The 27,905-nt window shown below is 42.0% G+C and overlaps 1 protein-coding gene across 1 annotated transcript; it reads right to left on the bottom strand.

The window, feature by feature from the left end:
* Positions 1-13,254: 13,254 nt before the first annotated feature.
* Positions 13,255-27,344, bottom strand: LSM11 (LSM11, U7 small nuclear RNA associated). The gene is given in 6 exon segments (XM_081851570.1): positions 13,255-15,401; positions 17,243-17,326; positions 18,626-18,765; positions 26,026-26,157; positions 26,160-26,212; positions 26,214-27,344. Coding segments are annotated over 6 exon segments (1,050 nt in total). The 5' UTR covers positions 26,471-27,344; the 3' UTR covers positions 13,255-15,017.
* Positions 27,345-27,905: the final 561 nt, after the last annotated feature.

Here is a 27,905-nt window from a genome sequence, read left to right as displayed (position 1 = left end):
CTGCTGGCTGGCTGCTCTTAGAAGCAGGATGCTGGCCTAGACAAACTTATTTGAACCAATAAGGCACGAGGGAATATTAGAAACTTCTGTACTGGTCTCTCTGGCTGTTCTGCGATAGATTTATAATTTCTCACTCTCAATAGTTCACCAACAGTAGCAACAAAATGACTTTTCCTGCCAAAATTAGGCTGATGAAATGAAGAAAGACTTGTGCTTAAAGGGACAATGAGCTCAGTTCACTTCTCGTATGGGAAAACAAACTCCTAGTCTCAGATTCTGCCCAGCGGTACTCTGCTCTTTCATGCTAATCGTATCTATTTTGTACCTGGCTCTCATTGGCTGTCTGTTTTAAATATTTACAAGCCATCTTTTAGGGTCAAAATCCTCCCAAGGCAGCTTCCCCTAACATCACAACACAATACATTTAAAAACCAGAAATAAGCAGCAGTAAAACGAATAAGTAACAGTAACTAATGACAATATTCAAAAACCCAGTAAAACCCAGTAAAATGCTAGAATCACCAAAGTAGTCAAAGATAAAACAGCCGCAAAATCAGAGTGGCTCAAATAGTTCTAGTAAAAAACCAACCAACCCAACAAGGCTGCCCACCCTGTGATGGCAAAGAACAGATTCATGCATGGTCCTGGTGGACCATGGTCCAGGCATTTCACACCATATAGCCTCCCAACCATCTTGAGCAATCCCACATGCAGCGCATTGCAGTAATCAATCCTTGAGGTCGCCATGGCATGAATGACAGTTCCCAAGTCCATGTTCTCCCAAGAGGAAGGAAGGCAGAGATGGCAAATCATTTTTGAAAGCTAGAAAGTGCTTCTGGTCACTAGCACTGTGTGTGCTTTCCAAGAACATTTGCAAACTGATCACTAGCCCTATGGTTCCATTTACCAGGAACCCTAGATTACTCTTATGTCTTGAGCCAATCTTCCTCTTCATCCAGGAGCCTCTGAGTCTCGCACCTGAGTGACTATTCCTATCCGGTGGTGAAGCCTCTGGACACAGCAGTTGCAATTTGGGGTTATGGTTTATTGGGGGGGGTATCCTCCCTATCAATGGTTTATTAATGATAGCATCTTAATGATCTGTTTAAAATAAATAAACCATTGACGCCATTTCAAAGGTATTTTGTGAGGCTCAGCTGATATTAAAATAGCACCAACCTTATGTGCTTTTTCAGCAAGTGACCTAATTAGTTAATAAAGTAATTGAATATTAAAAAGGATGTTGCAAGTGATTAAAATTTAAGAGCCTTCAGAACATTATTAAAGCTATAAATCATACATCACTGTTTTAATTTGCATAGCTACGGAATTACTAATGGTCCCACATGCATATGGTACTTGGCAATTAGTCTTTTCTACAAAATGTTGGTGATGGCAGGGTGGGTTACCAAAAACCTCGTGTGTCTGGGTGTATACTAATTTCTGGTTTCAACACATAGCCTGAGATGGGGGGAGCTTTTCAGGGGCAAATGAACTTTAGCTTCTTTTCTGTGCCTGAATGAAACAGCTCCAGCTACTCCAGGATTGCCTATTGTTCTCTGAGCAGTCTTGACAGTGATATTCTTCACCACCACAGCTAATAGCAAGGAGGAGTGGGCGGGGGGGGGGATTTCCATTTCTGCTTTGAGCAGGGCCAGTCGAAACCTGACTTAACTTTCTTTGCTTAGGATGTGTGGTTGGATTTCCCGAGACGACACTCTAAAGCTTGCAGTGGGTGAAGAGCAATCAGTGCCATTTGCTGTGTGCTGACTACTTCTTTTCATGCCACTTTATTTAGCTGGAGCTCTTATTGCCTTTAACGCAATTACAGCTTATGAAATCCCCGAGTTAAGAGGCTGACTTCCAGCGGCCATTGTTTCCTGCCAGCTCCTTCTACATCACAAGAGAGTCTCACAGAACATACTCCAGAATAATATACTACCTGCTTTTCACTTAAATTGGAGTATCAACCTTAACTTTGATTCACAAAGAAAACAATAGAAAACAGCAATCTAGGCAAAGTTAGCATGTCTGCTCCACCAGTAACCACGACTTATTTATTTACTAAAGCATTTAGGAAATTAGATCTAGTTCTAAGGGCCTTGTGGCGATTCCCTCACTGCAAGAAGTGAAATTACAGGGAACCAGCCAGAGGGCCTTCTCAGTAGTGGCACCTACCATGTGGAATGCCCTCCCTTCAGATGTGCAGGAAATAAACAACTATACAACTTTTAGAAGACATCTGAAGGCAGGCAGCCCTATATAGAGAAGTTTTAAATGTGTAATCTTTTATGTTTTTATATGTGTTGGAAGATGCCAAGTGGCTGAGGCAAGATGAGTGGGATACTGTTGTTGTTGTTGTTCCTTTCCTTAATGAGTTAATGTCAGTTATCAAAATAGTCAATGGTCAGGGCTGATGGGTGCTGTCGTCCAAAACATCTGAAGAGGCTTAACACACGTTTCTTGTTAATAGCAGAGTGAAGCAGCGCACCTCTAGGTTGTCTCAGAGTTGCATAGATGCCTCTGTCTATACTTTAGCAGTAAAGTTGTTTTTGTTAGGCAGTATGATAGGCAAGCCTATCCAGACACATAAATGTTGATGAGTTTTTACTGTTAAAATTAATTATTTTTAAAATGTTTTTAATTGTTTTTAAACGTTTTCACCAATGATTTTAATATTTCTTGTAAGCTGCTTAGAGGTTTTATTATAATCATTTTGTTCAATAATAAATAAAATAAATTATACTGATTGAAGAACCAATCTCGGTATCATCCAGCAGAGCTCTGTGCGAAACAAAGATGCCATTTCCACCAACTCAGCAGAAGATTGCCTTAATATTTTATTGGCATTTGCATGCAATTATATTATCAACCCACTATGGGATGGTGGTTTGGTTTTGTTTTCTCAATAGATGCATGTCCTTTTGAAGTCTTTATTGAGGCCAAGTGCAGCAACCTGTTGAATTCTCTCTCTGAGAAACTGCTGACTGAAAACCCATACACCAGCTTTTGTAACAAAAACTGGAGCTTTGTTTGTTAGCTGATGGTGGGTGATAAAGGCAGAGCTGAGAGTGAAACTGGTTCCTAGAGAATGATTCACACTCTGCTACCCACTACAATTCAATGCAATGAGGCACTTGAAGACCTGTTTTAAGGAGTTGAAATTTTAATTAAATAGCGTTCTAATGGAAGAGGCAAACTCTGAGCATCTTCACTCCAATGAAGGCTGACAAGCTCTATGCCGTTTTTGAAACAAATTAATTCCCACTGTTTCATTGCGTAAGGAAGTCATTGGGCAAGAAGTTCAGACAAAAATCCACACACATGAATTGGCTAAGAGCTCATAATATCAGGCAAAATTAGTATTCAAAGCTGTCAGTTTCCATATAACTCAGGCAGCAATCCTATATTCACTTACCTTGGAGTAAGTCCCATTGAACTCACTGCCACTTCCATAACACTATTGGATTGCATGGACAGTATTCACAGTCTCTGTCTTTTTCAAATAAGGAAAATTCATTTCCAAGAGATGGGCTTGAAGTAGCACCAGCTGGTTTCAAGGCAACTGTATGTGCACACTTCATTTTACTGACAAGGCGAAGTTTCTGCGATGTCTAACTGGTCCTCATTGGATTGGAATTTGTGGTGGTATCAGGAGAACATACTCCCAGTTTTGCAGCCACATTGAATAAAAATATGTTGCGAGAGAAATATGCATCTAACACGTCACGTTGCACTTGGGCTGCAGTGGATACGATAGAAAAACACAGGAAAATTAGGGAAAGGAATACACACAATTCTGTGTTGCAATCACACATACAGGTCCTATCCAAATATCCTATATTGTTCTCAGCTTCTAACCCTCTGCAGCTTGAGGAAGGGGGATATTTTTGTGTGTGGAAGGAAAGTGTTACCCCCTTGCCCCAAAGTGTCATGGGCCCCATCCAAACCAGCTGCCTCTGTTCCTGTAAAGCAACTTCAAAGCAAATTAAAACATGTCAGGTTATCTGATCACATGTCTCTCACATTGCATCTGGTTTTGCCCTCAACAAACCATTCCAAGGCACAGATAGCTCTGTAGGTAGTACTGCAAGGTGCATCAGAGTGACATTCCTATTTGTGGCAGATGTGCGCCATACATATATGCCATAAAATACATTGCGCCACAGAAGCAAGACGAAGGCTGGTTCTGCATGATTCTGATGAAACATTTCAAGGAACTGCTCGTGTGCCTCTCAAGGCATATAAATCTAATAAATAATAATAGACTTCCGGGTCGGCGCCATCGCCGAATGGCGGACTCCCTCCGAGCTCCGGAGGGAGCCTGCACGGCAGGGGCTGGGTCCTACCGCACCGGCGATGCGGGGACCCTTAAAAACCACGGCCACGGGGGCCGTGGACATGGAGACTCGGCTGACACCATTAGCGCCCTCCCGACTCGTGAAGGAGCCTTTTTAAAGGCTACGGATCGGGTGCCGGGGAGAAGCGTGGTGTTTTGAGTCCTCTGCTATCCCTGCCGTGCGAAGCCGCATGCCATTCGGCGGAGAGCGCTGGCTTCTTCCTTTGAAAATTCGGACTTAAAAGAATAACCTGTAAGTAATTGGAACTTGGACTAAAAAGAGGGACAAAAATTTTAAAAATTTCGGAGCGAGCGGGGGAGGCGCAAAAAAGGAAGTCAGCCACCCCCTCCATTGTAGAAGGGTCAAAGCAAAGGATCTGATAACTAAGATCGGAGTAACATTATTTTGGCAAGTTTTTAACCTCACGAGTGAAGAATATGAGATTGAGCTGGAGGAGGAAAGTAGAATTCGGACTTAAAAACAACCCCCCCTGGAACCCCGGGAGCGATCGATGACGGAGTTTGGAGAGGAGAAAGGCAAGTTTTGACAGCTGTCAAAGAGCTGTCAAAGCGGAAAATAAGATAGAGACTATGTTACAAGGACTTTGCTGGTTATATTTGTTATAAATTGGATACAAATTGTTTTAAATAAGGATTACAAAGTTACTAGGGCTAATGGACGCGATCTGGAAGAGAACTCAGTTTTTGCAATCCACCTAGAGGAGCCGAGGGACATTACAAGTTTTAGCTGGAAATTGGAACTGAACTGTTTATCTCCTGGGAAACTGCAGAAATGGAACATTATTATGACTACAGAGGCCACTACACCGAAGAAGACAATGGAATCATCTGTTGTGGAATGAAAGGAACTTGACGTAATGTTTTGTTTCTGAATAACAAGCCTCTGTAAAGGAACTAACTTTTGGAATTAGGACATTTGTGCAGGAAAACAGGGACAGAAAGAAATAGAAAGAGGAGTGTGATCAATAAGAACAACAAAATAACAAGAATTGGACTAAGTTAAAAGTGGGGACATTTGGGACATCCAGATTTGACAAGCTTAAGGATTATAATTTGGAGTTTTTTACTCCTGGATATAAAAATCTGGATGGAAAAAATGGGCCTCTCTTTGAGACAGAATCCTTCCATGATTGGACATTCGAAACTAAAGAGGACTGGCAAAGGACTATGATTTAGAGAGACGTGGAAATATCGGACATTGAGGAACATTGGGAACGCAACCGGGAAAAGGGGGGGTGGGAAATGTGGAATCCTTAAAGGCGTAAACTATGTTTTATTTAGGCTATATACATCTACAGGGTATTCTAAAGTGGGGAATTCGTGGTGGGAATAAGCCGATTTTAGGGGAATGGAAAATAATGTTTTTTTTTTAAAGATAACAAGTTTGAATTGAGGAGGAGAACTTGTTGAGATCATTTGAGAGATTTGGAATACAAGGGGGGGAGGGAAGGGGAAGTCCTGAAAGGATGTAATTGGAAAAAGATTTGAAATTGGATGTTTTATTAATTTGTAATTAATTGGAAAATTTTAATAAATATTATTAAAAAAAAAAAATAAATCTAATAAATAATAATAATAATATCAGTCTGATGCAATGAGTGGGAATGGAATAGGATATCCAAAGTGCCCCCTTAACTTAAAAAATCCAAGGTTTTGGCTGAAATGTTTGCAAAAGGCTATTCTAGTTAGCAATTTGCATAATGACTTAGAGCTGATATGCACCCGCCAGGGTTCTGTTCAAAGAGCCTCTGATGGAAACATTTGCTTCTTAAAATATAAAACTAAAGGGCACACATTGGTGTGTGTGTGTGTTCAAAGCTAATTAAACTATATTACTTTAGTTTAAAATTACCTGTGTCAAATCAAGCAGGAAAGCAGCTCTTTCATCCAAAACTCCTCCAAGATTCTCTTTCTACTTTAAATTGGGCTCTTGGCTGAAACAAACATACCGGTATGCACCTAATGCTCTTCCCTCTACTTTGCCAGCCTTCTATATAGACTGTAGTGAAAGAGGCTGATGTCATTTTTGCCAGCTGAGCATAACACAAATTCTCTTTAAACTATTGCCATCTAGCGGACAGTAGTAATGAGTACAGCAGGAATAATTTTGGAGGGACTAGCAAAAAAAGTTTAAGGCCTTTTCTTTTCCTTGAAGAATGTTTGAAGAGATTTTGGTTCTGATGTATACCAAATAAGAGCTGACAATGGCAGCATTTAATATTGTGATACCTTTTATCCAACAGCACGGCTTTATTCTACTAACAAAGACTGAGAACAGGCTAGCATGATGACTAGCTTGTCTTCAGCATAGGACACATTCTATTGAGTCTGATGTGACAAATCTGGTTGGCGCTATCAAGGGAAGCAAAGGAAGAGGCATTTATCAAGTCAACAATAGAAAATCCTTATTTTGGATAGGAGAAGCTTGTTTTCAGTAAGTATCTATGAAGATAATTTTCGATCAAAATACACAGAGCTTCCAGGTATTTTTCAAGAACTGTATTTGATAAAGATGGACTTTTAGCATCATTCTGAGGCTCTTTTCCTTCTTTTGCTTTTCCTGAGGTTTGGTGCTCCCCACCCTTTGCTTAACAGAATAATAAAAGACATTTGTTTCAAGTAATATAATGAGTCAGAACTGAGCAACCTGCTTCTTCTAGGAAATGCATTCACTGAGTTACAAACACCTCATTCCCACTGAAATGGTAAAGTTGTGACAGGGCTATACTATTTGTGTGGCTATACCACTTGCATCTCCCTTATACATAAAACAAAAAACCCCAATTCATTCCTGTACATAGAAAACTAGGTAGGGCTAGAACCCTTTTGCCGTAACATGTCATTAAGTAAGGAGAAATCTTTGTGCTGATGGAATGTTCTCCTTAGTGCTAAATTGAATACAACCCATAATATTTGTATACATATTACTCAGACACTTTTCTATACAAGAGTATGCAGAGTTTAAAATAAAAATCCCCAAATAAGCATAAGTTTACAGATGAAGTAAAATGGTAAAACAACAGCAACACATTGTTAATAGATTGTGCTGCTTGCTAACGGGCAACAGGAAGAATATTTCAGAGGGTTCAGCAAAGAACATAAAAGTCCTCTTGTGAAAAACACTGAAGATAAAGGGATGTAAGCGTAGGAAAAGAGATAACGGCTTTGAAAAACAAGGCTTCATTTCCATCTGGAAGCAACAAGGGAAAAAAGCAAGGGCTTTTCCGCCTGCTTGGTCTTTTTGACTTCACTTGTCCTTTGTCACCTCACATTTTGCTATGACAGTAACTATTCCGAATCTAACTTGGGTTACTTTATATATAGGTTTTCTATACACAAGCACAAAAGTCCCAAGCGGAAAAGGCAGCCTACCTCCTCCTCCTCCTGCATGGCTGGCACATGACTGAGTCTGGCACTACTTTCCACCATCTCCTATCACAGCGGCGTAACTTCAGCAGAAGGATGCAAAGATATTCTAGTTCCTCACAAGCCTATGAGCATCCTTTCACTGCCCCTTTTATTATTATGGAGGGATGCCTCTCACACATTAGCTTTTCCCCTTAGCTACGTCACATTCCTTCATTTCCTAACCCTTTAGTACTGCGGCCACCATGCATCTGAATGCCATCTATTTTCTACCTCAGTTTAAGAACCACTGGCCATGGTTAGGACTAGGACAAAACAGCACAGAGGTCCAACCATGAGGTAAAAAAACCCCCAAGTCAATTATATTAGTAAAATATAAATAGTGATATTTGTATGTATGCCTGGTTCCTTAACCAGCTTCGCTTCCTTAGAATTGCTTTAAATAAGAATGTTTACACTGTTACGCTGCCATTTTAAATGAAATAGCAAATACAACATAGGATTCCTTTCAGTAATCGTGTGAGCTTGGTCCTACCTGTATTCAAACCCAAAGCTAATTTTCCCGATGTCACTCTTCCTCAGTTAATTATCATCGACTGAGCACACTTGCAGTCTTCAGTCAAGTCCATGAACACTTCCCTGTTGAGTCTCTCAAGTTTTTTTCAGGACTTCTGCAGCCTTCCCCCGTCCCCCTGCCCAGAAACTGTTGTTACCTCAGTTTCTCCATAATGCTGCTGATTCTTGAGGGCAGAACTCTCCTGAATGCTGCCTCGCTTCCCCGCCATTCTTCTTCCACAGCTCTAGCCAGTGATTTCAGCTCTCAGATCCTCTCAGGTTTCACAAGCCTCTCCTTAAGTCCCCAGGTGTGCGCTGTGTGACTCAACTTCCAGCAGATGAACAACAACCACACACACTTTCCCCCGTCCTTCTTGACCAGATCCCAGCCTTTTATTCTCTCAGAAGGCCCCCACCTACCCCCAGCTAATAATTTCAATTTGGGTGGAATTCTGCAGCCTTACTGGCCTACAGTCAACCAACTAAAATTGATCAGATTCTGATGCCTTGGCTCAAGTACGTGGGCCATATCCCCCAGTTGGACACATTGCAATAACTGCTGCTCAGCCTCCCTGCAGATACATGGCATCTCCCAGTATAAACTCATCATGACAGTTCACAGTTAATCTTCTACATTAAACTATGAATAAATCCATTTATGCCCAAACGAAAACTTTCACCTCAGTTCAGAAGGGGATCTCATAAATACACACCTCTGAAATGCAGAAGCACACCCTTCCCAATTCTGCAATGAATAAACAACTCACAACCATAAAGGAATAGCTAACCTTAGCACTGGAGTCTATTTTGCTAAGATTCCTCCTCCCCTTCAAAAAATAAAAACAAGAAAAAGTCCAGCCTTTGGCCTCAAGGTGATTGTATTCTCCTGCTGTGGGTGATGGTGGATGGTTTTAAGGCAACTGCTGTTTTTATCAGCTTCTCAGCAGCTTATTTTGGATTGTTTTTCTGCAATAACCTACAACGTAATAAACCAAGTGTGTAAATATTCCTGGCATCAAAATTGTCAGTATATAAATTGTGCCATATATAAATTGTCCTAATAGTTAGCCTGCAAGAAATAACTCTGAAGCAGTCTATGTTACATCAATATATTTATTGCCTTAGAGGTTGAACTCTTTTGTATACAGAAATCTAAATCCATCAAGCAAAAATAAATAAATAAACTGTACATTCATTTTTAGGTTCGTAGCAGCAATTTCTTCTCAGAAATAAAACAGGAAGACAGATTAAACAGCTTGCATGTTCCTTCCAGTCCGAAGTACTCTGGTGGGTACTTGCAACTAAACCGGGGTTTAGTTCAGAGTATTTTTGTGTGTATTATATGCCATATATCTATCCGTTCTGATCTGTTGAGTTGCAAAGCTAGAGAGCTAATGCCTGACAAAAAGGGTGTGTAATAGGTATTTTTACTGTATTATTTTTTACATTTTACATTATACAAAAAATGCAAACGTTACCCCTTTATTTACAAATGGGAACAGTCTCAGAGGGAAAATAAACACAGAAAGCAAAGGCATAGAAGAATCAAACCCAGTGATTGAGGCTAAAAGTATACCTGCACTACAAATTTAAATCAATTTTGAGCCTGCTATGGTTTTTAAGCAAGGAACCTTGTGAACTGAAGTTCACTTTGAACTATGAAGTCACCAAACTACAGTTCCCAAGGTTCAGTGGGGAGACCAGGCCACTTAAACCAATTTGTAATGTAGTTCAGGTTCACTTATCTAAGCTTTAAACGCTGAAGCCGGGAATGTATCAGTACAGCAGTCAGCTGAAGAAATTCCTAACAATGCCAAGAGAGGTTGGACAAGTATTTCTGGTTGTTTGTTTCTCAGCCTAAAACTGATCTTACCAAGGAGATGATACTAGGATACAGCTGCACTTTGCTCTGAAGTAGTGAATATCAAACATAATTGCGAAAGGAGCCTGGAGCGGCTTTCAGGGTCCCCCCCCCCCTTCTCCTGAGGGAAAGCTTCAATCTTCTGAGAGAAAAGGGAAGAAACAGACTAGCTATGTTTGTACACAACCTGATCAAACTACTTTTCACTCTAAACGAATACAAGTCTGACAGAGTCTCAGGTGTACTAATCCTATTCCTTGTTGTGAAGCTAATAAAGCAGGCATCCAGAAACATGATAAGCCTTTTTCTCTTTCATGACAGGCTTTCACCTCTGACAGCCAAGAGCAATAGCTCTTTTCAGAGACATCTAAAACGGGCTTGTATACATCAAGAGACAAGTTATTCACATTACTCCTCCACTAAAGTAGGCCTCTGACATCCATTTTGAGGAAGAGCTTCAACAAGGCACTGGTGTATTCCTAGTGCTGAATAGAAATGTAATTCTCTGCATCTTCATCCCCAACAGGAATTCTGTTGCAAACTGGGAAAACAGAATTAAAATATGTTTCTACCACTCCCAGAGTATGCTTTGAGCTGCGTGGAATGAGTAACGAGTTTCGACACATAGCAGATTCTTACTGATGGAAGTGTAAATAGGCACTATTGAACTCATATTGAGACAAAAATTGTCAAAGCAATATAGGAATTATTTTCTCTCTCTGGGTATTTTCTCTCTTTACACAAAAATTCCCCCAATGGCAGCAAGTCTGCAGCAGGAAAAAGTTCGGCTTTGAGACCTCCATTCTGCCTGCCAATAACATAGTTGCAACCTTCAGAGCCACACATACCTGCATTTGCAGGTTTGCCAACTCTTCACAAAAGTTGAAAAGCAAGGGAAAGGCTGAGTACATGTAATTTTCTTGCGGCAGTGATGGAACAAACACCACCTGCCGCACAGTAACCGAGGGTTTAAATACCGAAACCTCTACATGGAAGTCTAAAAAAACAACCACTTTGCATATTTGTGGTAGTGTTCTACAGCTGAACATTTGTCACATCACTGGTATGGAAATGCTACAAACACCTTGGTGACTCACACATGGGTACAGAGTTTTCAAATGTCATACTTGCTAAGTAAAATGTGGCCACACAGACCTTTTTGGTTTTGATTTTCCATAACTTGCTGTTTTCTTTTTTTAAAATGTTGGATTGAATTGGAGAGTTATGTGTTTCATATCAATCAGGCAAGAAACTAACAGAAAAATCTGGAAGAGGAAAGCTGATGAAGAATATGAAAACGTCCCCCTTTCCAGACACTCGTGCCTTACTCATCAGGTCTATATAGTGGCTTTGTCTCAAATTTATGAAGTTACTATCTTTGGAGAGCAGGGGCACTTTACGTTTGACACCTACACTTTGCAACTTTAGAAACCAAGTGCCAAGACAGGATAGGAATTCTAGTGAGAAACTCAATTTCTTTCCAATAAATAAATAAATAAATAAATAAATAAATAAATAAATAAATAAATAAATCCTGAGTTAATTTGTGAGGTGTGGGAAGAATAGTAAGATAGGCAGATATGCTTCCATAAGTACTACTTATACAAGGCGAATTGCAACTCCAAAACAACAGCTTGGAAATTAAGCTTAGCACCTTTGATCTAGAGGCTTCAAGTAACAATAGAAAACGTGCAAGTCAGTAAGAGTCCGAAGATATTTTTAAGAATTCAAAAGAGAGTCTTGTGAAGTTGACAGTGGATATGGGACCACAGACAAATTTGTGAAAAGGATTCTGGAAGACAAAAGCAGTAGCAATTTAAACACTGAAGCATGAGGTAGTAAACTTACAGAGGCAGGCTTATGAAAGCATTTGACCTTCCAAAGAATATGGATAAAGACCAGTGAAGGGAAAGATCATTCAGGAAAAAGGAAAAAACAAAATTTGATGGTCCACTTAAATTTGTATTTGGGGGCCTAACCTTAGTGAAGTAGAATGTGAAAGGGCAGGCATCTCAAGAACAGACATATGAAGCCTACCCACCCCCCAAAATAGAAAATGTGGGAGATATATATATAATAAAGGGAGAGGTGTCTAGGTGAACTTTTTAAGCTAAAAGAAAACTATCTGGAGCGCAGAGTCAAGAAACTGTACTTTGAGGAGAAAAGAGCCACAGAGGAAGAATCAAGAACAGACACAAAACCCGTTAAATCCAGCCACAAGAATCTCTTAGGATCATTTTTGTGATAGCCTTTGCAGCCAAAGGTGACTGGGGAAAATCAAACTGGAAAGGGCAAAAGGCAGGCTGCTAAGGGAATTCAGAAACTAGTATTTCATGTCCCTGGGTTTCTTTTTGAAGAAAGGAGGGCGAAAGAGTGAAAAACATGTTTGTGATATGCATTTTAAATTGCAGCATGGCAAAGAATAACCAGGGGAAAATATAACATCATCCAAGACATTTTGCATATCCCATTCCCACTCAATGGGGAAGTTACACATCAGGTCAAGAGGTTATGCTAAACATAGCAAATGGCGGGTGAACTCCAAGTTTGGCTCCTTTTCCTTTCCTAGCTCTTGTACCTTCCTTTCAGTCTGTCGTCTTGAGCTGTACTAGGCTGACAATAAAATGGCTAATTCCTTGAACCTCACAATACTCAGGGCAGAACTTCACACAGTGGATCATTCCATGCTTCTTTTTCACACAATTTGAAGCAGGGGGGCTGGGGGGCACAACCCTTTCTCCTCATGCTGTTTTCTCCACTGAAGATTGCTTTACTCTCCACTGAGAAAAGCTTTGGGACTCCCCAGAAAAAAACAACATGAACAAAAAGGGTTAAGAAGCCCCTCTTCTCCACACTGGCCTTCCTTTTCAAACTGCAGCCTCAGTTTTCAGGGGTGAGCATGACATTCAAAGCTCCTCCAAATTGGGACCACTTCACCAAATATTTTCTGAAGGGGAATAATTCAACAGAGGATTTGGGAGAGGGCTCATCATTAGCAGCAGAAGATTTCCTTCCTTCCTTCCTTCCTTCCTTCCTTCCTTCCTTCCTTCCTTCCTTCCTTCCTTCCTTCCTTCCTTCCCTCCTTCCTTCCTTCCTTCCTTCCTTCCTTCCTTTTCTTTTTACAAAAAGATCCTGTGAATCCCAAATGATGCCACGACTGCAAATTTCAAGGCACTGAGTGGGGGGAAAATGGTTGCCTCCAAACACAAAAGTTGGAACAATCATCTGCCCTCCCCACCTTGAAACCTACCCTACTTGAGCCTACCCATCCCATTTTGCAGCCCACAACTCGGCTGGAGAAATAAGAGGAAAGAAACTGAGCTCCACCCATGAATAGTTTTTTTAAGCCTGAAAAAAATGATAATTACAAACTACATGCAATTATCTAAGGGTTACGATTGATGGTGGAAAACGCCAATCATTAGAAGATTGTCAGGTTATTCTAGAAAATCAGAACTGACTTACAAAATGTAACCTATATGTTTTGAGTTAGAAATCTGTGTTTTTGAGCTTAATAATTCTACAGAGTCTTTTAAAATGCCTCCCAATACAAGAGTAATTGCATTCCAACACAAGCAATGGCAGCAAAGTCCAGCTATTGGAGTGCTACATACACACACTCACTGTAAACAGAGGGCACTATTATACAGCACCATAAAATCTCTCTTGGCAGACACTTTATATATATATGTATTGTCACAACATGTTGCACAGCTTCTTCTGATGATTACTGAATCATAAGGGGGGAAACAGTTAATAATACTGATTTTCTAAATAATCACCATGCATAGTTTTCAGTAGCCTTAAAACATGCTTCTCAGGAACAATCAAACTAGCATTAGAGGCATGTCATTCAGAACCTAGAAGCAATCAGGACTACGCTTGCAGGTATCACAACCAAATTATTCTCTTCAATCACCATCAGGGAAATCAGCCACTTCTATAATGTATAATTGTGCCTAAGCATAAAACACCATCTTCTCTATTTTAAGCAACTTATGTACATCGCCTTAAGTCTTTACTGCTGCAACACACAAATGGATGAAATGAACAATAAAATAAAATAAAAACCTGGATTGCAATTTCTGGGTTGTTCCAACCCATTTTACAATACATACATTTAAACAAGCTCCAGGTAGAGAAGTTACATAGTTAGCTACATTCACTGTTTGCTGGTGGCGTAGGGTGGGGTGGGGGAAGCAGGGGAAGATGGTTTTAAGAGCATAGGCTGTGTAAATATTGAAGAAAAGGCCAAATACTGCCTTTGATGAGTTAGAGAGAAAAGGCATCCCATCAGCAAATAACCACTTGATTCAGTTTCCATTCCCTTTTTGTTCAAGACACAAGCTTGGACACCAGAGGGCACTGTGGTTCAACTCTGGAATACCTCCCCCACCCATGCATGCTATTAGGAGGAGGGAGAGAAGAGTTCCAAACAAGTCCATACCTAAAGCCATTCCTCCTTTTCACACGCTCTGAATTCCATTGCCATTTTTTATAAACGTGCTTTTCCATGATTTCAAATTACTAGCATTCCACAATGAAGTGCCAAGGTCAATGGCATACTCTGCTTCTTTTGCAGCCACGTAGCAAAAACAGAGCTACTTTCAGACCACATGGGTTTTTAATATACAGCAATACTTGCCCCACAAATTCTGGAAGTTCCACAGTTCAAGGACTTAGGAGATCTGTCTCTTTGTGGAGGCAGCAGCTTCCTTGGCCAAATTTTAGTCCAAACAAGCTGGTAGCTGGCTCAAGATGCTCTTGCCTTCCTCCCTTTTAGTCAGAGGAAGAGAAGAAGTTACAAAACAATTCACAAAGTAGCATGCAGCTGCCACCACTGTTCATGCTGCTGGCTGAGTAACGGCAATCAGATCAATGGGCTAGATGAACAAGCAAGACATTCTCCCCTCGAATAAAAATCTGGTTTATGTGCCGTGTGAAAACTTGCTGGTAATCCACTTTGGGCCTCCGCTTTTTCCGTGATCGACCTCTTGTGCCACCTGCACTCGTCCCCTCTGTTTGGGAGATTCTGCCAGACAGCTCAATCTCTTTCCCATAAGTTCGAGGCAAGCTAGAGCTCCGTGTCCTCTCTTTGCTCGAGCGCTTCTTTGCCCCTCGTTCTTCTGACCTCCTCCGACCTGACTCGGACTTCCACCGAAGTGTCCTAGGATCACATGGAAGAGCTGGCAGATCAGCAGCCATCTTTGAAACGTCCTTTTTAACCAGGGACTCTTGCAGCTTGAGTCTGTCAAACAGCTACAGGGGGTGGGAGGAAACAAATATGTCATGAAAGCTGTCATCTCATTCTGTAATCTGAAAGCATATGGCCCACCACGGAGGGCCAAGCTAGAGAGTGGGGTTTTTTTGGCAAGAGGAAAAATACACAGCAATGCTTTTCATGTACAGCACTTTCTGTTGGCTGGATAATACAAATTGTAAGCACTCTAATGCTAAGGAGATTACTTATTTGGCAGTTATGGAGTTATCCAGCTTCCACGTTTTCTGTGTGCATGACTAACGCACCTCACGCATGTACACATAGCAGATTTGGCTATGACTTTGTACTGCTCTGTTAAATCCTGGGGCTAAAGCAATAGATCAATCTGATTTGAGCTGTAACCCCTCTGGGACAAGGACTGTATCATTTCAGTCTGTTGTGTGAATAGAGCCTAGTTCATTGCTGGCGTTGAATAAACTCACACATGGGTGCTCATCATTTTAGGAAACTGCCCATGTGAAAAGGCTATCAAGGGCATAACCATAGACAGAAGTTTCCTCTCCCTTTAACAGTGTTTCCCAAGGAAGCAGATTGCAAAGCAACAAGTCCTAAGCCATCAAGCACGTGTATACCAGTTGCAAGTAAAAAAAAATTATACTGTCTGCCACCTATAACTGAAGCTTGCAAAACACATCCAGTATCAAATGTTTTTAATTATGTTTTGTAGATATTTATAGTTTGCTTTTAGTGCGTTCCCTATGTTGTAAGCCACCTTGTTAACATTTTATGAAAGAGTGGATTAATGTTGCCAAGTGCGCCAAAAGATAAAGGTTTTGGAAAAAGAAATCTCTACCCTTGGCCAGCAACTTTATAAATTCTTTACAAGGTAAGGGCTAGAAAGTGGGAACGGGGCCCACTTTTGCTGCTCTATCCATTTACCTAACATTAAGAAATGAGCTAGCCCTCCAGCTTAACCTTAAGTCTGTTTTGAAATAAAATACACCCTTAGTATGTGGGAAATTGAGCTTATAGGCTTAACTTTAGTGTACTTGCACCAGCCAACTACAAGGCTGGCTCAAGACATTTTGCTGTCTGAGGCAAAGAACAAGATGGTGCCCCCCCGCCCCATTCCATGTACAGAATCCAGCTGGAATGGAAATTAGCAGGCTAGCTTGGGTAGGCCATGGTGTGGCACACACAGCTCTCTCTTCCAACACCTTGCCACCATTCTCTTCTCCTCCATATCTGCTGCCTCACTCTGCCTACTCTGGCAACCTAAAAGCAACAAGACAGGCCAATAGTTTGATTACAACACTTTATATAGCTACAAAATTGTATCTTCATTCAGAGTCAAGTGGCATACAATATATACAAGGTAACACCAACTAATGTGACTTCAGAGAATTTCCCAAAGTAGAGGATTTTTTCAATGGTGTATCAAACAGAGAACGATTCAAGCTTGAGGCAACATGCCTTCCAAAATAAGTATAAAGTCCCAACCACAGCACGGATGCACCTGGTTATATCCACGACTTATTCATATATTTAGCAGTGAACACGCTGAAAGAAGTTGATGCTCCAGAGGCAGTAGCAGGACTGTCCTTCCTGGATAACCGACTGTTTCAAACTTTCTTCCTCAGCAAATAAAAGGTCCAAGAGGGTACATAGGTTACAATGGTTCAGCTTTCACTACTAATTAGTGACTCTGAATGAAGATACAATTTAGTAGCTATATGAAGTGTAATCAAATTATTAGCCTGCTGTGTTGCTTTTAGGTTGCCAGATTTTTCTGTTTGCAACACAGGGGATCTTTGCTGTCACTCTGCCTAACGTCAGGGCTGGCCCAGAACAAGAGACAAGCGGGAGAATGGCTACTTACCCTGGTGAGAGTCAACTGTGGCTCTACATAGAAAGCTTTACCCAGCACAGGTTTTCGATATGTCTCATCTACGTCTGTCAGGGCCTGGGGCAAGGGAAGCAGAAAGAAAATATCAAGGCAGGCTGTGGCTGTACATGGCATTTTTGTAATGTAACTTTTGAGGCCTGGGTGCAGAGAATTAGGAATTAGCATTATCCAGCTTACACATTACTCCAATAATTTAAGCCTTTCCGTTTTGTTTTATATATATATAAAATCACTGCTTACAATTATTATTTTTTAAAGAAAAACGGAAGAAAGCATAAATTTAAATAGGATACCTGCAGAATTACAATTACAAAATGTTTGCACATTTCTTTTCATCTTCTCCTTAGCCCTTTTCAGAAGTGCCTTGCATGCCTGCCTGCCTGCCCCAGCCTTAACATCCCCAGGGGCTCCACACTTCCAAGTTCCCGGGTTCAGTACAAGAGGAGTCTGTGCACACAGACTTCTCCATATGAATGAAAGCCCTGTGCATCGGGGCTCCTCCTTTTGAACTTCTGCCTTTTGAAGAGGTTTTGGGGGGGGGGGCTGCTTTAGAGGGCGCAGCCACTTGCCTATTGCCCTTCCCTGTTCTTCTGAAGGTCTAGTCAGTTTGGTTAGGATTCTGGCCTGGTGATGCAAGTAAAAAAATTTCTCTGCTTCTGTATCAAGCTTTGTGCTTACTCTTGCAGCTAACACTCTAGATGGGTGGCACATTCAGCTCATGTCTTAATTCTGACTCATCAGCATCCAGTTTGAACTAAACTAAAAAGCCCTTGCAGATTTAGCATAATATGGAAGGAACCTTAACAAAAAGATGACAAACTGCTGTGCATGTGGGAGAGAGGTCAAGAGAATGGCGGGGGGGGGGGGGAGAACCTTAATGCCAGACGACTTGGGGTTCCAGTGAAACAGATGACTGCTAGGGCTTTTGTTGCATATTTTAGGGAGATTTCTGCTTTCACCCATACATTTTCAAAGACATTTTATGTGCATCTTTCACTTAGCAACCATAACATGTAACAAAAAAGTAAAGGAGGTGGGAAAGATCTTGCGGGGGGAAATGGGGGGTATAAAACAAGAAAGAGAAAGAGGAAGGTAAGTGAGAATAATCTAACACAATTAGCTCAGCTTGTGTTAACCGAAGACAAGACTCTGAACACTCTCTGATTAACAGGGCGCAAGACTGTTCCACTGATGAAGCCTTGCCTTGAACTGACCAGATAAAAGCTAAGACTCACTTCTACTTGAAAACTAGAGGATCGTCCTTACCCCTCTGCTGAACATGCCATCTGATTGAAGTAACCCTTTGCCAATTGGTAATTAGCTGTAAAATCATAGAAAGGGGGTGACAATCCTTACCATATTCCAGAACTTGTCAAATGCAACCAAGAACCCACTGCAGACTCCACGGAGTCCTTTGAAAGTTCGGACATGGACGTTGACTTTTACACCATCACGGACGCATCGGTGAAGCTCCCCAAGCGGACTGCCTTCGTGAACTAGAATAAATGTAAAATGCCATTACTTTTTACTGAAACAAATGCCATGGAGAATAAAACAAAACCATTCACTGTTTTAAATCAAAGCATTACAGTGAACTCTGCTTATGGAAAATGTCACAAATTTATACACTCATACCAAATATCCACTCAGCTGCAATGTCTTAACTAGATTCCTGTACAGCAGGAATAGGAAAGCTTTGGCCCTTCCATTATCCTCAGCCATTAGCCATCTTGGCTGAGTCTGATGGAAGTTGAGAGTCCAACTACATCTGAAGGGTCATAGGTTCCCCATCCTTACTCTAGTCTACAACTTGCTTTGGGGAAGATCTAAGAAACAAATCTGCCCTGTTTGCACCAATATTTTTTAACTACTTTTCACTTTTGCCATGATAAAACAAGTTAGTCTTTAAAGTGTCATGTCTGAATGCAGTTAAGGAATAACAAATTTAGCTACGCTTTATAACACTACTGAAGACTTCAGTTTTCTTATGTCATAGTAACAGCATACAGTGGTACCTCGGGTTACAAACACTTTGGTTTACAAACTCCATTAACCCGAAAGTAGTTGCTCTGGGTTGTCAACTCTGCCCCAGGATGAGAACGGAAATTGTGTGCCGGCAGTAGGAGGCCCCATCAGGGAAAGCGTGCCTCAGGTTAAGAACGGTTTCAGGTTACAAACGGACCTCCGGAACGAATTAAGTTCGTAAACTGAGGTACCACTGTATAAGCAAAATTGGTCAACCTCACCTAGCTATTAAGATTTACATCCCACAAAATCCCAGTAAGTAATATAAAGTGGAACTCAGGCTTATTTAAAGCAGAACCAGTGTCTGCAAGGTCAGTCTTGTCTTATTCTGAACACTGAGCTCCATGGGCTCAAAGCGTAAGACTTGTAGAAAACGACTAAGGTTTCACAACTCTTGCACATATCAGTTTGTTCTTTACTCCTGTGTGTTTTCAGGAATGCTTACCTGTGGAATATTTTGCTAATAAAGCACTCTGATCTCATCCTAATGGCACTGAATGGCCTATTCACCCTCTTATCAATCATAACCAGCTGGCACAGTTCCCCAACCCTATCACCACCAAATACAAAGAGATGCTTCTACACTCTGATGATGATTTCTCCAGAGGAGGAAAAACCCTGTGTTAGATTTGTCTTGGCAGTGCATAACCATTCTGTGAACATCAAAAACTATTATGTTCTGCATGTAGCTATTATTTTTCTGTGGCTTAAAAGCAATGCAGATGCATTGTCAATCATTTGTGCAATCTAGGAGGCCGTAATTACATCCCTAATAGTTCAAAATGGATTTTTCCCCCAATGTAAAGTATGTGTTTAATACCCCAATTCTAAAGGATAATTAAAAGGCTACTGGGGGTTGTCACCATACACATAAATATTTTTAGTAGATAATCACTGCCTCTGTAACAAAGTGCCAATCATCAGCATGGTTCCTGTGGCTTAATTTATACAAGAAAATTATCTGTACCCCATAGATTGATGGGCAACTATAAGCACACATAGTAGCCACTTGCCTTAATGGGACTACAAGACCGACAACAAAAACGTATCAGAACATGTTTAAAAGAGCTGCAGTGGCTACTTGTCTATTTCTGGATTCAGTTTAAAATGTTGACTTTCAACCTTTAAAGCCCTAAACAGTCTGGAAGCCTGGGACCTGGTCATCTAAATAATGGCATTTTTTAAAATCAGCCTCAAAGGCTCTTCTCCATGAACATCTGCCTTTGGAGAGTAAGTGCCAGGCTACAAGAGGGAAGGTCTTTTCAGTGGTAACACCCAAATTTTGGTCACCCCCGCTAGACAAATATGCAAAAGCATCAGGTCAAGTTCATCCTGCTTTCCACTGATTTAACAATGCCTGAGACTCTTTTAAATGCCTGTTATTTTAATGGCTTTGCCTGGTGTTTTTTATGGCTTTTTCTGGTGCTTTCATAGTTAGCTTAAATGTGTGTGTGTGTGTGTGTGTGTGTGTAAGCGGCAGTAAGGTATGAAAAACGCCTTCTAAGTAAAACACACACAGAGAGAGATTCAAATAATCCTAAATAGAAAGCAAAAAAAATGTTAGTACTACAGTCGTACCTTGGTTTTCGAACAGCTTAGTGCTCCAACGTTTTGGCTCCCAAACACCACAAACCTGGAAGTGACTGTTCCGGTCTGCGAATTATTTTTGGAAGCCAAACATCCAATGGGGCTTCCATGGCTTCCGATTGAGTACAGAAAGCCATGGCTTGGTTTTCGAATGTTTTCAGAAGTCAAATGGACTTCCAGAACGGATTCCGTTTGAGAACCAAGGTACAAATGTATTCCATGAACTCTTGCGCAAACAATAGGAGTCTGCACACTCTGCAGTACCAGCATAGTTCAGGGTGTTAAATTACAGCTCAAGAAACATAGGGAGGACACAGGCTGTGATATATAAACACCAAAAAGCCATAGAAAAGTCTTAAGAGGAGTTCACACAAACACAATAGCTCCTCTAGATTGTGGATAATTTTTATTGCGCAACACTCTTCTGCTGTGTCAAGAACAGCCCTCCCATGAGTGGAACAAGCTTTCTGCATCTCTGTATCCAAGCCATTCAAACATAAGCCAGTGTAGTAACAAAGTAGCTTATCTAGCATTCTTCGTCTTGCGCACCAAATCTTCTGGATAAGCAAACTATGTAAATGTGAATGCCAGACATGTAAACATAAATGCCAGACATCCAACAGAGTGGGACAGTACTAATGCCTTATTTATGCTTATAAGCAAGGCAAAAAACCCTGACCTATAAACAATTAAATGATGACGCTGACACCTCGGATTATAGCATGTTGCAAACTGGCATGCATACTAGAATTGTCCTCACAAAATATCAACTCAAAACTAATGTTTCCATTAGTAAGTGAAATTGAGAGTGACCCTGAAAGATGGCAAGATTCGAAGTAGGGGTAACCAACATGGTGCTCTCTCCATAGGGCTACAATTTCCACCATTCCTGATGACTGCCCAAGGCTGGAGCTAATGGGAACTGTAGCCTTAAACATCTGGCGGGAACCACGTTGGCTACTCCTGGATTTAGGATCTTTACAAAAATTACAGTCCTTTTGGGATATAAGCAGTATCCATTTCCCTGCTTCAGCAATCCCCATCCAGGCTCTAACGTTAGGATCACTTTACAGCATGGAGCTAGGTCATAGGATTGCAGATCTTCACTCCATATCCCTTATGGCTTCTCTAAGCAGCGTAGAGACCCACTACTCACAGCATGATGACTGAGCCCCAAGCAACAATGGCTTCTAAACTTTATGTGTCAGGGAATAATTACTCACCATAGGAAGACCCCTTCTGGCACTATTGCTTTCTGGTTCTCCAGCTCTATCCATGTGCTGTAAAGACTTTTGGGGAGCTGAAGAATAAGCATAATCTCTTCTCTATCTTAACAGCTAAACAGTTATATTTTTATGCATGGGAGAGACCACACTATTATCTGGGTTCTTCAATCATTCTTTGGTCTTTCACAAAAGCAGAGAAAATAATTGTTATTCAAGGCTTAAAAACAAGAAAGGAATTTAAGATCTCTTCCCATGCAGATTATGTAGCTTTATCAGTCTTGGAGCCCGTGAAGTTTCAGAGTTTTATTAAGGTTTATTAACTCTGTAATGCTTCCAGCTACAGAATCAATGAATCCAAATCAGACTTTGCAGCTTAACGAAGGATCAGAAAGAGGCTGAATACAAGAATTTTGTGATATTCTATAGTCTGAGTTTAAGAAGCTACAACTAATCTTGGTACTTTCTTGGTAAATCCTTTTTTAAATTAGTAATCAACTGATTACTGGGGTTTTTTTATCAGTAATCAACAAAATTAAATATGATTTTCAGAAAAGGGGCACATGTATTTTCTGGCTAGGAAGGATTGCCTGTACCAAACAACCTATATGTATCTATCGCCAATCATACTGGAGAAAACAAAAGCAAAATAAAGAAGTAACACGTCCTTTAAATAGCATGGCTAGATCCATGGACATCAATGAGTTAAGTCTGCATAAAATAAGCTCTCCATGGATAGCAATTCAGTGACCTAATAGTAGATTGCTGTAACATAAACTGGCATGAACACTACAGGTAAACCTATCTTGTACGTTGAAAAGCTTGGGCAGATGCTACACTCAAACAGCCATAGAAGGCCAATGTAGACAGCATGTGGTCAATGCTGCTGCCCATGGTTATATATGCTCAGTTTATTATTTACTTGTTGGATATGGAAACAGAACACATATTTGTTCCTAAAACCATCTACTTTATAAGCAAGTGGCTAGCAAGCCAGTCAGTTAGAAAAGAAGATTAGAGGTTTTATGGTACAACAACATCTGGGCCACATACCAAGTCAGCATGTAAGAAAACCTTAAAGACAATGGAAATTTGTAATTTAAGGCCAAACTACATTAGACTGTTGTAAAGTGTCTTTTGGGGGGCTGGAATAGGCTGTATGCCTGAGACAGGATAAAATAACAACTTGAAAAAACTCCGCTCTCCGTTCACAAAGTCTCTCTGCTGGAACAACAAGCCTTCTGTGTGTGGAGGAACACAACTGCATACAACCCTATATACTGCTTTTTGGCCCTAAGGTTCCCAAAGCAGTGAACATAGTTATCACTTTACATTTGGTTAGGAATACCATCTATTTGCTATTTAAGTGAAATTAACTAGTCAACCTTTTCAACTCTTTAGCCTGAAAAATGGAAACTCATCGCATCAATAACAAACAACACTGTAGAGTACTTGTTCAATTAAGACTTGAGATCTAATTACTGTATTAAGATGCATGTAAACTTTATTTCTGACAGTCTTCTGGCTCTCGGTACAGGTATTCCAAACCATAATGGAAATCACGATCCCACTGAAATAAGTGGGAGTTTTGCAAAAGGATTTCGTGCATAATCTCAGAACAATCATCATCACACTTCAAGCTGTGATTCACTTGCCTATCATCATGTTATCACAAGTCGCTGCACTATATTTATAACCCTAGGACGGATAGTTAAGAACCTAGATTATAACAATGTAAAGGACATACCGTTGTTATAACTAGCGGGACATACTGTTGTTTTATCTAGGACAGTGGCATTTTTCAGAAGCAAAAGAGCCTTTCCTCAAAGGCTAGTCTCTCCTTGAATCGATACTGTAAGTAGAAAATAAGCAAGAGGAGTGAGGGATAAAAGTGACCTCAACAGACCCCCTGTCTGCCACCAAATGCAGGGCTTCTGCTTTGTATTATACATGTCAAGCCATAGAATGTGGAAAAAAACATGTGTTTGATATGGGGGCACAGCAAGCTGCAGAAAGTACCTGACTGGTTACATCTCCCGGCAGGAGATTTGTGTCTTCACTTCATGCTGTCTCTGAGCTGAGGCCCTTAGGATGCAGTCACTCTTGCTTTGCAACTGAACAGAGTACCTGACCTTTGATGTCTAAATCAACCTGTCCAGTAGGCAACCTCCTGCCAGCAGTAGGTGGGGCCAGAAGCAAAAGTGGGTGGAGCAATGAATCTGAGTATTACCTTTGTGCTATACAACACACCCTTCTCTCTCTTACACCCAGGCAAGCAGGAGGCATTATACAAGTTCAACAACACAGCCAAACCAATGAAAAACATCCAAGGAGGATGTGAAGCAGAGCTATTGAGGGGTGTATCTGAGGAGAGCCCAGAGGGCCAGGCAGAAAGGTCTAGGGGCCTTATAGGCCCCTGGACCTGAGCTTTCCATCCCTGCTCTGACCAGTACCAGGCCTAATATCCACCATGGACAACATCCCTAAGGCAATACACCTCAACATTTCATGCATCCCAATACCTTAGCAACTGTTCTGGCCAGAGAGTTCCCCAAGGCCATGGAAAGTTCTCTCATCCTTGTTACTCAACAACACGGTTATGCAGACACGTATTTCAAAATGTTCTTTGCATGTTGTTACTCAGCCTAAGGGAATATACTGAACTAAATGTCCACACGTCCAGTTATGAACAACATTTATGACCCATTTTCGATCAACCTAATGTCAATTACATTTAAGCCAGCATGGTGTGGTGGTTACACTGTTTGAGGGGATCCAGGTTCATATTCCCCTTCAACCATGAGGCTCCCTGCATGACCTTGGCCCAGTTAGTCACTATCTCTCAGGGTTGTTTCAAGAATAAAATAGGGAGTACAGCCACATGCACCATCTTGTGATCCTCAGAGGAAAGGCAGGATATAAGTGTAGTATATGAGCAAGTAAATTCCACATCAGACCAAGAGGTCCTATTTCCTTACACCAATAATCTTAACGTGTTTTTACACCTTAATCTCTTATCAAAGCACCTACCTTCCCACACACTGCAGCTTCTCCAGAACTCCCTCTTTATTCAGTTCTCCCTCTTGCCCACACCCATGATCTTTTGCCTCAAAATATATCATATTTTTATCACTCCAAACACTTCACCCCCTCTCTACAGCCTACACACACCCAAATCAAGAAAACACATTCTTCCCACAATGAAGCCACAAACTTTTTTAAAAAAAACACACCATGCTTTCGGCTCTTAATTATCTATGGCCTCACATAGATGGAGTTTTAATCGTGCCTTTTGAAAATAGCAATGTCTTTTAGGACCCCCCCCCCCTTTTCGGCCAGTTTCAATGCAGGTGGTCTTTCATATATTGCAGGTCGTTTTGAGTTACTCTGCCTAAAAAAGCAACCAATGAATTTAATAAGAAAATAATCACAACAACAACAAATACCCAGCCAGAACTCCAGAATGCACATGTGTTTTAAAACGTATGTTTCACAACACCAAATGGTGTCTTTTTGAACACTGCAATAGCAGCACAGGCTAGTGCCAACTAACACATAAAGAAATCAGCGTGCTATGCAGATTTTTATTTCTGCAGTTTTGCCTGTATGTACACAGTGCCGTGTGCCAAAACCATGCAACACGTACACACGTGGGTCTAAGCCAAGCCAACACATGGGGGACGTGGTGCACATGGGCCACAGGCGTGTGTACTTGTCACATCCATAAAACTGTGAAATGCTACCAGCCAGTGACCCATTTTCAGCGTCGAGGCTCCATCCCCGGAATGCCTTTTCCAGTCATAAGAAAGGGCTGCCTCTGAGCATACGCAGAGTGCATTTCCCTCCCTTGCCGACCAGCGACTTATAGAAGTTCACAGCATATGCTCCTCTTCAGAAACAAGCCAGCCCAGCTCCCCTTACCGGGCATCCTGGTGAGCACGTTGCGAGGCGCCCTCCTGCCCCGCTGCTGCCTGGCCCGCTCGGCCTCTTCTCGCTCGGGCTCCTTGGCCACCATGAGGCTGCGGAGACGCTGGATGCGCTCGGGGTCGGCGGGGGCCCGGGCGCCTCGGCTCCGGGCGCGGGTCCCCGCTGGGCGGCTGCCGCGGCCGGCGGCCCCTCGCTGACGTCCCGGAGCGCGGAGCAGGCCGCGCTGGAAGCTCTCGTACTCGGCCAGGTTGTTGAAGTGCGGCGCGGCCGGGTAAGGCAGCGGCGTGCGCTCCGAGTAGAGCGCCAGCAGAGGGTCGAAGCGCGGCGAACTCACGTCCAGGCGCCCGGGGCTGGGCGAGCGCTCCGAGCTGCTGCGGCCGCCCGAGCGGCGCCGGCGCCGGCGCCTGGGCCCTGCGCCGGCCTCCTCCGCCTCCTCCATGACTCCCTGGCCCTGCGGGAAGGGATCCGCCCGCAGCTCCTCGCTCTCGCCGCTAAGGGCCGCCCCAGCACCGCAGGCGTCTTCCCGCCTTTCTTAGCGCTGCTCGGAAGACAGCCAGGAGCGAGATTCCCACCACCTGAACTGGGGCTGGCGACCGCCTTTGGGTTTTTTCACCCATCGGCTGCCCTAGGAAGTCGTAGCTGCAGCCGGTTGCCGCTGGTCCCCCACCGCGCTGGCCGACGCAGGCAACATTATTCCCTCGCTTCTCCCTCCTTACTCGGCGTTAGTTAATCCGAAATAACGCCCGACACCCCATCGCGCGTTTAATCCTTCCTGCAGTGTCCATGATTCCCGTAGAAAAGCTGCATTGGCTGGCCGGATTTGCACAGTTCTCTCTGCAGATCTTCCTCAGAAGTGGCGTTTAATGCCTATGCAATAATATAGGGCAAGAAAGACTTACGTCGTGCGAAGGAAAATTGCGCTAACATTTCTTAGAATCCGCAGTAAGCCCAAGTGAAGTGCCCAGAAGCGGAAAATCGCACTTCGAACGCGGCGTTGCTGCTCAAGAGTAGCGGGATTTCAAGGTGGCGCCTAACCAAGTTCATATGAAATAATCTTAAATACGAGCTGCTACAGCATACTCTTTTGTCGCTTATAGCAACCATTCTATTTGCAGAGGTGGAAAACAATGGGACCTCTTCTATATAATTCATAGTCAAGAGATTGACAAAATTCAGGGAGCCATCTGGCACACCCACTCCTGGCATTTAAAAGTGTATATGGTATGTTAAGAATAGCAAGTATTTAACACCTACGTTTTCTATTTTTAAATTATTTCATTTCATTTTTTAAATAAAAGGGTCGATTCATATATTGAAGGATATCAACTGGAGGTGGGGGCGGTGTCACCTTATTGAAGCTAAGCAGACCCTCAGGGAATCAAACATACACCACCCTGAGTTCTGTGATGTAGGAAAGGTGGCATATAAAACTAAGAAAAGGAAATAAAATACTTGTTCACACAGGATCCTTGACCAGTGCAGGTCATGAGTCCCAATACCACACTGAAACCTCAGCCAGTATTTCATTTATTTTTATGACAACTTTGCTATGTTTGTAATTATGTAAATCTTTTCATATTGTAAGCTGCCTTGAGCATTGTTTTAACTGTGGGAAGGCAGCATACAAATAAAATGATGGTTGGTTGGTTGGACACAAGATGAATGGTGGGAGGAACCAGCTGGGCAACCACCAAGGGAGGACGGAGGAAGGGTCAAAACCTAGGCAGTGGTGGTGGGATGGAAAGTGGTCATGGGGGAGGAGAGACTATGAAGACGAGGAGTCAGAAGCTGATGGGGTAACAAAGCTCAGTGAGCTGGGAGAGCCTGGCAGAGAGAAGTCAAGAATCAGAGGCAGAATAATAATAATAATAATA

Source organism: Podarcis erhardii (assembly GCF_964252035.2).
Source record: "Podarcis erhardii genome assembly, chromosome: 2".
Lineage (NCBI taxonomy): Eukaryota > Metazoa > Chordata > Lepidosauria > Squamata > Lacertidae > Podarcis > Podarcis erhardii.
This window is presented reverse-complemented; position numbering and strand designations above follow the sequence as displayed.